Source organism: Vidua chalybeata, chromosome 9 (genome assembly GCF_026979565.1).
Source record: "Vidua chalybeata isolate OUT-0048 chromosome 9, bVidCha1 merged haplotype, whole genome shotgun sequence".
NCBI classification, from domain to species: domain Eukaryota; kingdom Metazoa; phylum Chordata; class Aves; order Passeriformes; family Viduidae; genus Vidua; species Vidua chalybeata.
Window position 1 is genome coordinate 25,708,741 of NC_071538.1, and position 13,509 is coordinate 25,722,249.

The 13,509-nt window shown below is 39.6% G+C and overlaps 1 protein-coding gene across 4 annotated transcripts; it reads right to left on the reverse strand.

The window, feature by feature from the left end:
* Positions 1 to 306: 306 nt before the first annotated feature.
* Positions 307 to 10,151, reverse strand: HENMT1 (HEN methyltransferase 1). Of its 4 annotated transcripts, none has more exons than XM_053950836.1 (7): positions 9,859 to 10,151; positions 8,427 to 8,555; positions 6,788 to 6,900; positions 5,111 to 5,245; positions 4,523 to 4,705; positions 2,770 to 2,947; positions 307 to 1,270 (listed from the first exon to the last, which is right to left on the reverse strand). In XM_053950836.1, exons 1-7 carry the CDS (start codon positions 9,895 to 9,897, stop codon positions 875 to 877), a joined length of 1,173 nt encoding a protein of 390 aa, XP_053806811.1. In that variant the 5' UTR covers positions 9,898 to 10,151; the 3' UTR covers positions 307 to 874. The 4 variants fall into 4 exon arrangements, with proteins under 4 accessions (XP_053806811.1, XP_053806813.1, XP_053806814.1 ...); XM_053950838.1 differs by lacking the exon at positions 9,859 to 10,151 and adding an exon at positions 9,614 to 9,820; XM_053950839.1 differs by lacking the exon at positions 9,859 to 10,151 and adding an exon at positions 9,580 to 9,820.
* Positions 10,152 to 13,509: the final 3,358 nt, after the last annotated feature.

Genomic DNA, 13,509 nt, shown 5'->3' on the forward strand with positions numbered 1-13,509 from the left:
AAAAATGTGTCATTTAGATCCCATTCTTTTTCTAATCTAGAAGGAAAATTTTAAATTCAGAACAATCATCAGAAGTGTCCTGTTCAACTATTCTGACCATAGCCAAACAGTATACCCACATTATTTCCCTTATATTCAGGATACTGTGCTCTTTTCTTGATGTTGGTGTTGGAGGGGGTTTTTTGGTGGTGGTGTGGGGTTTTGTTCTTGTTACATTTTTTACATCTACTCTTTTTGGATTTTACAGTTTTGAACAAAAGCTGTACAAGAAAACACAGAAAATATTTCAGCTACTCCAGAGACAGGTTAGCATTTACAATTACTGCAGTTCTTTAATTTTTAAATTTTTTTTTTTCAAAAACAGAACAAATATGCCAGTTTCATAATTCAGCTGGAATAACACTTGGTTTTCATCGAGGCTGAGTATGTACTCATCTTGAAAAGACATCTATAAATTTTATAGAAATTAAGAAAAAACTTGCTCTAAACTTACATCTGACTCACATTATTCAGCACAACACAGTAGATGGTAACACAAACTATCCTTGAAGCTAACAAGAGACTACCAGAAATAATCTAGTAATGATAGCTACAATAAAGCAATAGAAAGCAAACAGAAATATTTAATTCTCTTCTTGGGAAGGAATTATTTCCTTTTAGCCCATGATACAGTACTTGAAACCCCTATGAGTTACTGTTACCTTTGTCAAAAGCACTCACCTTCACTCAGTGAGAGGTGCTGACAGATAAATACCACTGATGGAACTTTAGAAAAGATTTTGTGGTCTAGTTAGCATACAGAACATACAATTTGACAGCTTCTAAAAAAAACCACTTTCATTACTTTAACTGAACTTAGTGTGAGAAATCTGATCTAATTCTCTTCATTATCATGTTCAATATTGAACATCACAGCAGAACCATCACTGCTCAGTGTGACCTTGCCTGCAATAAGCTTGCATAACTTCTCAAAGGTACCACAAAGTCGATTCACTTTGGGAAAAGAAAAGATTGTTGTGAGAGGTATGTGAACCTCATTGCCACTGACAAATGGTTCCATGTTTTTTTCAACAACCAGTTTTCCAAAATAGTCAGAAAAAGAGTCCATTGAAGGCTGGAATTTGGATTTTTTCTCAGGATCATCACCATACTCCTCACGTTTTGACATTAAACGGTGCTTAATGATTTGGGCTGTGAAAATAACTTCATTGATCACTGCATTCTGCAAGTACTTCTCATCTTTGAGACTTGGATACACTGCTTTGAAGACCTTTACAATATACAAGAATACATAAAATATTTATCACTATCACAAGCTCAGATTTTAACATTTGCTGTCCAAAAAAGCTGCAAAAATGTGAATATAATTTTTTATTCAATCCTGTTTTGCTTATTAAACAGTTTCAGGTAACAACAACTAGGCAATATGAGCTGGTTTTCTTTATTACAGCTACAATGGCAGTTAACTGAACTTAACAAACACCCCAAAACCCCACAGGTCATACCTGCAAGCTACACTGTAGCTCAGGCAAGGTAAAGCCCTGCAATTCTTTATCTTTTTTAATAATTCTCTTACTTCTCATATTAAGGAGTTCTGGGGACAGTTCTATAGTGGAGATTCTAAATTACTTCTGAATTGTCATCTGGAAACCAAGATGACATTTGTTGTTTTCAGAGTAAAAACATTAAATATGCTCTCATAGCTGTGGGGAATGTTAAAAACAAACTGTGACATCAAAATCTGTGAAACTGTAGTGTGTTCTACACTGAGCTGTATTCCAAGGCAATTAAGGAAACTAAGCAGGCAATCTCATTCCCACCAGGTTACTAGGAAGTGCTTTATACCAACACACTACCAAAGAAGTTCCACTGTCTATAATTATTTCTTACTTTCCAATTACTTCTTGAAATGTTGAATTATTCCTATAAATTAGTTACCTGATAAGAATAAATTTGAAAAGAAACACACAAAATTAACACTCTTGTTTAATCTCAAAGGACACCCATGTCAAAACTCTCTCCAAAATGACCCTATAATGGGTGCTAATGAAAGAAATTTCTAGTACATGTCCATCACCTAGATGTATTTCCAAGTCTGGTGAGGATTAAAGAGCACTTCATTCATCTGTTATGGGCAATAGATGACAGGTGGCATTCCACATGCATAGAAATTTCCAATGCAGAAATTACAAGTGTTTTTATAGCTTGAAAACCATAAAAGATAAAGCTATAACACCACTTTATCTTTCAATTCAGGTCACAAGTCATTTGAAGATACTTATATATTTTTATACAAAGAACTGAAATATTAGATTATGTTCACTGAAACAAATAATTTAAGGCCTTATAAAATTGAATAAAACCCCAACAGTGTATTTATTTTTGCACTGTTACTTCATGTCAACTCTGAAAAAAGTTTGATTTATACCACATGGCATTTATTAAGAAATGATGTTTTAACATTTTTTATGTATCTAAAAATCTGGCTCATTGCCAATGGCCACATAATAAATAAATTTAATGACTAGAGGAAAAATAGCTGGCAGAAAGGAAAAATTTCATTCCAAAGATAGGAGTATCTTAAGATAAGAATGATTATCCATATTGTTATTTAGCAAATACCATAAAAGCTTAAGGCCTTTGTACAACTGGAAAAACAAAGAATGAGACTGTCTTGCTCTGATTGTCAGCAGTATTTCCTGGTAAAAACCTCAAAGACAGGCATAGACAACTTTATTCATACCTCTAAAGGAAGAAAATAATACTTACTGTTTTGTAAACTGCTTCCATGGGTTTCTCAGACTGAACAGATTCACCAGTTTGAGGATATTTTCTAACAAACACACCTATTTGGGTACAAAACCCAACCTTCTCCATTCCTGTTGGTGGGTGCCCGACACCAGTAAATTCCACTGAGTAATCATAGCATCTAGCAGTCTCTAGAGCCCTAAGAAAGACCAATTATTCCAATTATATGAAATATTCATCCTTCCATGTGATAAAGATCCATTCTTAAGGAGAATCAAGACTCTAAGGCTGCACTTGAACATAATTTCTATAACAATACTCCCATGCCTGAAGATAAACACTGTCACATCTTGTTGTACCAGAGCTGTAAGATGCCTACCATAGTCTGGATCATTTAGGATCAGTAATTTAGCCATCCAAACATTACTGTTTCTTCTACAATATGTGCATAGAATGTTAATGCTCACAGTTGCTTAGTCACCAACCTGGAAGTCAGCTAAAACTGATTTTCAAGAGCAAGATTATTTGAGAAGAACCCATAAAAAACATACACACCTCTAAACCACAAGAGGTTTAGTTAATAGAGAAAGTGTGGTTTGCTGTAAATATAGAAAGACTAAAATCTACCTAATCAAGGTTACAACAGTGTATATAACATCTATATGAAAACTATCTTGCAGTATATCAGCCAGTGTGAACAAAGGGGGCAGAGAACCAAAACTGTGCTACCTACCTGCATCATTGTCCATGGAAAAGAAGAAAACTAAATTAATATCTCATGTATTTTAGAGAATAAAGTAATATTTCTATTTCACAACACAAAGGCCTTCTCGTGTTTACAGCTCAAAAACCCCCCACATTTCTTACCAATATTTGAAATTCACATCTACCTAAAACCAAAATCTAAATATACTTGAAGTCATTAGAAATTTCCTCTAAGGTATTCTAAGGTAACTAATTACAGGCAGGTTTTAGTATCATTATGTAGGGAAAAATACATGCTTCCAGCTTTGCAAAACTATTTACTCAAAAATCACTGGATACTTTAAAGTGTATGGCAGAAAGAACATAGTTTAAGGGGCAAAATTTCCAGGATAGATACACCAAGAGCTGGCTACTGAGGTATGGCATTCTTTACTGTTGCATGTATTTTCTTCCACAACTGCTTGACAGTTGAATGTTATCAGAGTATCCCATTTTCTCTTTATTTTTAATACATTCCTGATATTAAGGGTAAGAGAGATCTCATGTAACCCTCTGTCATGTGCATATGATTTGCATTAAATCCTTCATTGTGCCATGATCCATTAAACTATCCTGTGTTCAACATGCCCCACTGCTGTGGTTATCTGATAAGTCTGCTCACATATTACTGAGTGCTTTGATTACACACCGCATAAAGCAAGCACATTTCTTTGATTTTAGAAAGAATTTCTACAGCAGGGTATTATGCAAAAATATTAATTGATACCTTACATTTCAACTGTGTTAATTGTAATAAAAGATGTATAAAGACTAAGTGAAAGTTTTAAATCTTTTTTTGTAGAGCAGTTACAGTAAAAGCCAATTTAATCACCATCATAAAATACAAAACTCACATAATATGCTTAACTGCTCTCAACAGCAAAGAAACCACCAAATCAGGAAGTGACACTTCACTGACAGCAAACCACATAAGTGAACCACTCTGAAAATGCACAGCCATTCATTTCTCAACTACTGGGCACTCAGAGCTGCATCATATGCACCCAGTATATGATGTTCAGTATTTTACCAGCTTTGAAACTGTGCTTGGGTCCACTCGAATTTGTGGTCTGGATGCCTGTATAACATCACTCTTGGAAGCAAAGAGTTAAATTCAGAATTTGGAGTGCTGATCACAACTATGCTTGGAGCCATGAAACCAAACACCACTTCAGGAAACTTCTTCAGCTCTGATTCTTCCAGGTGTTCTATTCTGAAAAGAATAAGTTGATGTCTGTGTTTAAAAACACACTACTATAATTTTAACAACCAGTCAAAAGACCCCAACCCATATCTGTAACTTGTAATTTTACACCTATCTCTGCAATATGAGCACTGGCACTGTGGCCAACTGGCAGCACATAGGACTTTGTCTGAGCAAATCTCCTCCTGCATTTTGCACTTTTCCATCAGTATCCTCTTCGTGCCATAAGCACTACCTGAATTACATAATATGGTTAATTTAAACACAAGTTAGAAGCCACTCTTCTACTTTCTGCTTTTCTAATTCTACTCTTCTGCTTGAAAGGTTTGATCAAGCCTGTTTGGAGCACGGACAAAATTCCAAACTGAACTCTAATGGACTTAAAAAACCATTTAGTGTTGTCCTAATACTCACAGTTCAATACACGTCACCAAGTCAAAACCAAGCATGCAAGGATCTTTGTGGGCAACTGAACCATGATGCAAGGTAACAGTTAGGGATCTTTCAGATGGTTGCAAATAATCAACAGGAAGAGGAGACAATGTATGCCTAGAAAAGTATTAAAAATATGATGTTACAGGAAGGACCTTAAGACAAGATAAATAGTGCATGAAAATGAACTAGCTAATATCCTGCATAGATACCTGATAAATTTCAAGAAGGTTAACTACTTCACATGGATATAAAAAAGAATATGCAATACAAACACTTCTTCTAACTACCTATGATAGGACAGAAAGAGCAGAAGTTAATCCAGAAACTATCCTTCATATTTATAAAAATTTCCATTATACTCTCAAGTCACTTGGGAAGCCACTTGTAAATTCTGATAATAGTTCAATTTCAGATACACAGTAAGTCTGGTTTAGACAAGCTTTGTATGGTTTTGGGGGGAGTTTTCAGCAAGCATATTACCTCTTTTTTTCCAAGTAAAATACACTGAGAAACCAAGGTACATGTGCAAATTTCATTCTGAAGTACAGCATTAGACAAAACACACAATACATATTACATATAAAAGGTTACTTCTCTTCATTCTTCAGAAAAAGCAAGAGATAACATCAGCATCCAGACCCTACATATTCACTGAAATTGTGTTGATCTGCTTTCAGTAAATCTACATTCATCCATTGGACCAATGCTTCAAAAATCACAAACCTCTCATTTTAGAGAGGTTCTAAACCAGAGACCACACACTGAGCTAATGTCATGTATAAGCATACATAGATATTCCTAACACCATGCATTAGTGCCTTTACAAACTGTATTTCTCAGATGTGCACACCCTGAGGGCCTCTGCATGACCCAGACCTTTGGCTACATTAGGTGATGTTCTGGGCACCTACAGCCCAGGAGTCCCCAGGCACAATGACAGAGTTCTTCATTTGCCAAGCTGCTATTTCTGCAGTTACCCTAATTTTGAAAGCCTCTACAAGAAATGCAGCACCATGCCACTTGTATTGGGTTTGCATGGCAAGGTGGCCAGGAGGCTATAGAAGAGGCTTCTCCATGCTGGAGCAGGCTCCTGGCAGGAACCTCTGGAGAAAGGAGCCCACACTGGAGCAGGCTGCTCCTGCAGGACTGCACCCTGTGGAAAGGGACCCAGGCTGGAGCAGTTCATGCAAGTCTGTTTCCTCCATGGGACAGACCACATGCTGGAGCAGAGAAAGGACTTCTATCCCTGAGGAGGAAGCAGCAGCAGAAATAACATGTAATGAACTGACTGTAATCCCCATTCCTCCTCTCTCTGCAACGAGAGGAGGTAGAGGAGAGGCAATAAAACCCATGAAGGAGTGAAAGGCAGGGAGAAGGTTTTTTCAAAATTTGCTTTACTTCTTATTATCCTACTCTGATTTTGATAATAAATTCAAATAATTTCCCCAAGTCAAGTCTGGTTTGCCCATGGTGGTAACTGATGAGTGATCTCTCCCTGCCCTTTATCTCATGAACATGTTGTTTTATTTTCTCTCTCTGTCCAGCCAAGGAGGGGGAATGATAGAGCAGCTTTTTTTGAGCTCCTGGCTCCACCCAGGGCCAACTCACCACACTACTAGGTCAAGACAAACACAAACCTCAAAACAAAGAGCTTACATTTTCTCTTTCATTACATTTGCACAGATATCTAGCCCAGCTAATACTTCAATGCAACTGCAGAATTTCAGCATCCAGAGAAGGCTGCAATCAGCACATCCTAAATCTGCCACCTGCAAATTAGATATTAAAAAATGTATAAATGCTATATAGTTCTAAGTCATTTCAGATACTTGCATAAAATTAAAATTCCATACTTATCAAAGTAACTTTTTAATTATAAAGCATTTCAAAATCATAACTAAAATTTACAGCTGTAAGCAAGCAGGATAGATGCAGATTTGAAAATTCTTTTTAAAAAATGTATATGAAGATCCTGCAAGATTTTTTAAAAATAATTAACCTTTTGTTACTACAGCTATAAACAAGTACATGTTGGACATCCCACTGACTCAGGAGAATGTCTTCCACATGAATAACAGTAAAGTATGATTTTATGTACAAAAGCTACAGCAATTTTCATATTCACCACTGCTTTTCACTGGGCTGTTCTCCCTCCAAAACACTGAGAACAGGCTCACCAGCAGCCAAGTTAGCAGCAAAGAATCTGCATAAAACAAGTTTACAGGCTCAGTCTAATGTTTAAGTGAGGAACTCTGGGGATATTCAGACCATGAAGTCAAATAATAGAGATTCTTTCCTGTAAGCTAAAGAGATAGTTGAGTGTGTAAACCAACTCCCACTCTTCTTTCTCAGGCTCAGTCAAGGTTGAAGCACACTGCTGTTCCCCATGTGAGAATTCTGAGTTGCTTCTACCCAGTTTATCTACTGTTTGTCTAAACAGAAACTTCACCCTCCCAGCCCTTCCACATCCTAAATCAGAAAATTCAAACCTTTAAGAACAGATACAACACCGGTGAATACGTTCTATTTGAAAGAATATTACACTGCCATGGCATCATAGACTGGATTAGATTTTTATTAGCTACTAGAAGCATGGTTACATAAGTAATGCAGGTGCATCAGTTTCTTGCATGCCCCTGAAGATATTAACATAAGTTTAAAGGTTAAACACTGCAGACTTGAGAAGATCTTTTTGGGAATGAACTGGGGAGGACACATGAGAAGACAGCAAATACTACAGAATGTTACTTAAACAATTTAACTTTTCACAGTGATTAGTAAAACAAAAGTTCTGGTATGTTGGGGGGACACAGGTGACAATACAGGTAGAGGGTCACAAGATCTTAAGAAAGTGGACATGAGTTAGCCTCACATAATCCCCACACTCTCAGTGTCATTTCTCATCTGAGACTATCCATGCAAATGATGAGATAAACCTGATATGCTACACAGAGCTAACAGCTCTGGAAAGCAAAACCCAACTATGAGGAAAACAACTTAAACCAAATTCCACAGCATTAAATTAAAAACAGAATGCCCACTACATTCAGAAACAGTCTAAGGCATTTCTCTTGTTTAAATATTCTCCTCTTACTGTCAAGTAACATTATTTTTATACACCCCTGAAAAACAACATATCATAGGGTATCTGCTAAGGCCATTCAGTTTAAACAGTTCCTTCACTACTATTGTTTGGTAATTAGGTCAACAGATTATTTATGCATTTTGTCTTCCTGAGATGCCAAGTGTCAACTTACTTTCGAGTTTATAATCTAAAGAGACAAAACATACCAACCTTCTTAGGTTTGTATTTCTCCACTAAATCTTTAACAAACTGGTAGCGTTGTTTGTACAAAGGAGGTTCAAATTTAACAATTTGCGTAAACTCTTCTTGAAAGTTCTTGTCCATAGTATTCTGGGAACCCTAAAACAAAAAGTTAACTCTTATTTTCTGAACCACTTCATAACATACCCAGTTACAAAGTTTGCTGTTTTCAGTGGTATTTGAGTCCAAATTAACCAGGGGCAGACCTGTTCTATTCAAAGAATGACAAAACCATTGGGATTAGCTCGATTAGGCTGTTCTCGCCACACGTAATTATGTAAATAACCTTATGTAAACGACTATAAATCATATACAAATCTAAAAAAGCAAATTTCATAATCTGTCACTCTCCATCCAGCACACCTGGACAGAGACCATAACCAAACACTACAACCAAACGCATCTGGGGCAAACTTGATTACTCTACGAGGTCTTTTACACACAAATAAAAACATGTATTTGTGTATATATATGCACAAAAACCGATTCAGTGCTCAGGCCAGTCCCCCGCCGCCCCAGGAGTTAAGCGGGCCTGCTGGGCTCCCCTCAGCAGCGCCCGCCTGAGGGGCCACCCGCGGCACCCCCCGCCGGCCCCCGCGCCCCGCCAGCCACTGCCTCCCGGCCCAGCCACCCCCTGCCCCTTGCCCGCCAGCCACTGCCTCCCGGCCCAGCCACCCCCTGCCCCTTGCCCGCCAGCCACTGCCTCCCGGCCCAGCGACCCCCTGCACCCCCTGCCCCTTGCCCGACAGCCATTGCCTCCCGGCCCAGCGACCCCCTGCACCCCCTGCCCCTTGCCCGACAGCCACTGCCTCCCGGCCCAGCCACCCCCTGCACCCCCTGCCCCTTGCCCGACAGCCACTGCCTCCCGGCCCAGCCACCCCCTGCCCCTTGCCCGACAGCCATTGCCTCCCGGCCCAGCCACCCCCTGCACCCCCTGCCCCTTGCCCGCCAGCCACTGCCTCCCGGCCCAGCCACCCCCTGCACCCCCTGCCCCTTGCCCGACAGCCACTGCCTCCCGGCCCAGCCACCCCCTGCCCCTTGCCCGACAGCCATTGCCTCCTGGCCCAGCCACCCCCTGCCCCTTGCCCGACAGCCATTGCCTCCCGGCCCAGCCACCCCCTACCCCTTGCCGGGGCTTCCCCGCGCTGCCACTCCACCTTCTCTCCCACAGCGAGCTCCCGCTTGGCACAAGCGGTCGCCCCTACGGGGGTGCGGCACCTCCGGGGAGCGCCGGGAGCTCCAATTGACCGCCCCCAGTGCGGGGGATGTTCCCTAAGGCACTTCTGTGCGAGAGGATAAATCAGCACCAACGAACGTGCCAGGGCCCACCTGCTGTACTGATCCGTACAGCCTCCCTCAGTGTAATTAAAAGGTGATTGGCGGCGGCGAGCAGTGTCCCTACTTTTTTACACCGAAGCCCAAAAATCTCGCCACTCCTCATGCAAGCCTTGCGGTGCTGCTGTGTCTAAAGCCGTGTTTGCTCCGCCGCAGAGGGAAAACGCGCTGCTGAGCTGGTTGCCATATGCAGTGAACTAGCCCTGTAAGGGGGAGTGCGGTAGAGAGCACAAACATCCAAAATCGATGTCTTTTGCAGGGTTTCATTAAGTATTTTCCACGCTAGGGCAAATCTGTCTCTCAGTGAGCAGAAAGGAAAGCGTGGCTCTAAGTGTCTCGTTTCTTCTGTTAACAGCATGTAAAGCGTTTGCTAATCACAGGGCAGGGCTGTTGTTAATAAAGATAGAGCGTAGGCCTGGGACCTAGAAAGAGGCAAGACTCTGGTGGCAGGATAAGGCTAGAGAAGTCAGATCATTCAGCGCCCATTAAGATTTCAGAATATTCTAGAAATGTACATGCCGACTTTGGGCTAACATTTTAAGTTTTGTGGCCTAGACAGAACACAGTTACTCTTTTTGGCTGTTGAGTAATTATTTAACCCTGAACTATCAATTGGTACTTACATCTCAACTAGATAATTCTATAAATTCTGCCCAGTGGTTTTTTTTTTTTTTTTTACCTCAGAGAAAGGTTTATAAATAGAAGTCTTTTACATACCAGCTTCCAATTCTATACATTCTGGTATCCTGTGAAATTCTAATTACAAGTCAGTATAATGGATTCTTTAGAACAAAAAGAAGTACAGAGAAAAAGAGTAGTAAAGTTTACAGTAAAATTCAATTAATGACACATTGTAAATTCACACAATGTTCTAACAGTTCATAAGAATTCACCCCAAGATGTATCACCGTAAATAAAACTTTCCGAATGATCACCTGTTGTAATTCTTCACTATGAACAACATAATCACAGAGATATCCTTTCTGATTGCTCCAATAATGACATTGGATTGGAGAGCCAGTCTTTGGAAGACTGGCAACACGAAAGAGATGGTGAGCACTATTTGCAGTTTTGAGCTGGAAAATCTGCTTTGACTCCAGGATGTCTGATCTACTTGCTGAAATAAGTATTGAAAAATTCTTCTGATTTTTCTCCATTAAATCAAATCAAGGGGTTTTTTTTTATTATTGTCTCACTGAAAAAAAATGTCTTTAATTTAGTCTAGTTGTGGTTAAAATTTTTGTTTTGGTTTGGTTTTCCCTTAGGCAGTCATACATCTACGTAACAGTCTCAAGGCATCATAGAATAATTTATGTTGGAAGGGACCTTTAGAGGGTACCTAGTGCACCCCCTACTTAAAGGAGGTCCATGTCAATGAGGTTACTTGGAAACTTCAGTTCCAAATTAATTTTCACATTACAGTCTATAATTTCAAATTGAATACTCAAATTGTGTTAGCTCAATGTGCCACACATCAAGCAGGTTTTTTTTAGAGAAGCCTGTTACTTTGGCATCCTACACAGAGCAACAAATTATATGACTATACTGGAATAAAAGCATTTCACAAAAACAAATTATATGACTATACTGGAATAAAAGCCTGTTACTTTGGCACCCTACACAGAGCAACAAATTATATTACTATACTGGAATAAAAGCATCTCCTAAACTGCTGATATTTATTTCCTTCAGTAACTGGGATGAGAAGGACAACTGCATGCAATTCCAGTCTTTCCCCATAAAGTTGCAGTGCATATAATTAAATCTGATTGCAAAAGAAACTTAATGCAGCACTGCTGCCAGAAGACACTAGTACATATTGATGTTTGACAGGAATATCCATACAGCAATACTACTTAATCTGTAACTCAAGAGCTAAGAACCAGTCCTCTTAGCCTAAATTCAGAGGATGTTTAGTGACTGAAGTACTAGTCTTTTTCTCCCCAGCTTCAATTAACAGATTTGGCCCATTTAAAAAAATTAAGAATTAATCTGTGTGAATGAGAGTGAAGCTGCTGTTACACACAAATCACATTCTTCTTGCTCTTTTATAATTACATATACTTTCTTGCCATTTGCAAGTGAGAGACCTCATTTTGAGGTTCTTTGGTTTGGTTTTTGGTTTGGTTTTGTTTTTCTTTTTGGCTGCACTCTATAAAAAACAGTTGGGATGCCTGAGGGAAGAAAATCTAATTTGGAGCAAATGGATTCATAGGTTGCAACTATATGAGAGGTTTCAGCATCACCACCAAAGAGTAAAAGATGTATAAAAATATGATCTTATAGAGAGTAAAAAATACTGATGTTTGGAACATATTTGGCTAAATATTCTGACAGGAAAAGGTAAATGCGTGGAAACACAATTAGGGCAATAGAAACTATAACAGAAGTATTGGCTGTCTTGAAGTGGTTGCACAATAAAAATTAAGTAAGTGCTCCAAACAACAACAAAACCTCTCATGATCAAAGAAAAGTTACTACTCTAGCTTACTACCACCAGAACAAGATCACTTTCTTGGAATTAGTTTTTGTGATTAGTTCTCTGATTTGATATGAGATTGTTAAATGGGTATTTACTGCATCAATATGGTAGAGCCATGCAAGTAATGAAGATTTTGTGAATGTCTTTGGAAATCAGCCAAGATGAGAAGGCCAAAAGGAGACTGGTGGTTATTTCTGGAAAAAAGTGAAAAGCCTCGATAGCAGGCAGCTTAGAGCAACTGTTAGCTGCCAGGGCCCTGATAACACTTTTCTGCTATAGTACAACCTCTAAGGTACTTGAAGGGCCAGGATAATGAAAATAAATGTTTCTCTATGTTTCAATGTGTAATGAAGAGTAAAGGAAATTTTATGTTTCTTCCAACAGTATTTATCTCCTCTTTTCTAAATTAAACATCTGGGTTAGCTTGAGATGCTATCCCCACGGATGATTTTATACCAACTTCTCCCTGTACCTGTTTCCTGATGCACTGAGCAATGGGGAGCCCTTCTGTGTACAACTGAACATACTTTGGCACGTTATGCCCAGCTTTCAGTCACTTCACTGAACTTTCAGTTAATTTTTGCACAAATCATTTGATGCTCAGAGTATTTTGGCAATTCTTCTAAATTACTATTTCAGTCTCCCTTTTGTGCTTCAGGTTTAAAGACTGACACCAAAGTATGTAGCTGGTTATATTGGGTTTGGGATTTTTTTGCTTTTGCAGGCAAAACCAGAGAATTTTCTCTTTCCTGTTAATAATTGTACGTAGACAGTGATTCTCTCTTAGCTGTTTAACCTAATTCTGCTTGTTCCAAGTCTGTATGTAGGACTACGAGTTTCAGAAAGAGCTGTTGAGCTGGAATTGAGCAGCAGGGAACAGTTACTGTTTTCTAGGTGTCTGACAGGGTTCTCAGAAGTTGCTCAGCCAGGTCCTGGCTAGAGTGGGCCTCGTACGCAGCACTGGCATCAAGCGAACAGGCTGCGCCGTGCCCTAGCCGTCATCCCCTCCGGGGCTACGGCACACTGAACGTGCCCAGCAGTTCTTCCTTTCCCCTTTCCCAGTAGGGAAGCTGTGGATGCCCCATCCCTTCAAGCCCAGGCTGGATGGAGATGGAAGCAGCCTGGTCTAAGGGAAGGCGTCACTGCCCATGGCAGGGGTTGGAACCAGATAGGTTCTTCAAGGTCCCCTTCCCACCCAAGTCATTCTGTGACTTCTTTGCTTCTCCACTGCTGCGG

Bases quoted from the DNA above. Each gene is read 5' to 3' on its own strand.
- HENMT1 (XM_053950836.1), bottom strand. From the start codon at position 9,897: ATGAGGAGTGGCGAGATTTTTGGGCTTCGGTGTAAAAAA. The intron at 8,556-9,858 runs GTAGGGACACTG...TTTTTGTTTTAG, and splicing joins TTGGGCTTCGGTGTAAAAAA to GGTTCCCAGAATACTATGGA. The intron at 6,901-8,426 runs GTTGGTATGTTT...TCTAATTTGCAG, and splicing joins AGAAATACAAACCTAAGAAG to GTGGCAGATTTAGGATGTGC.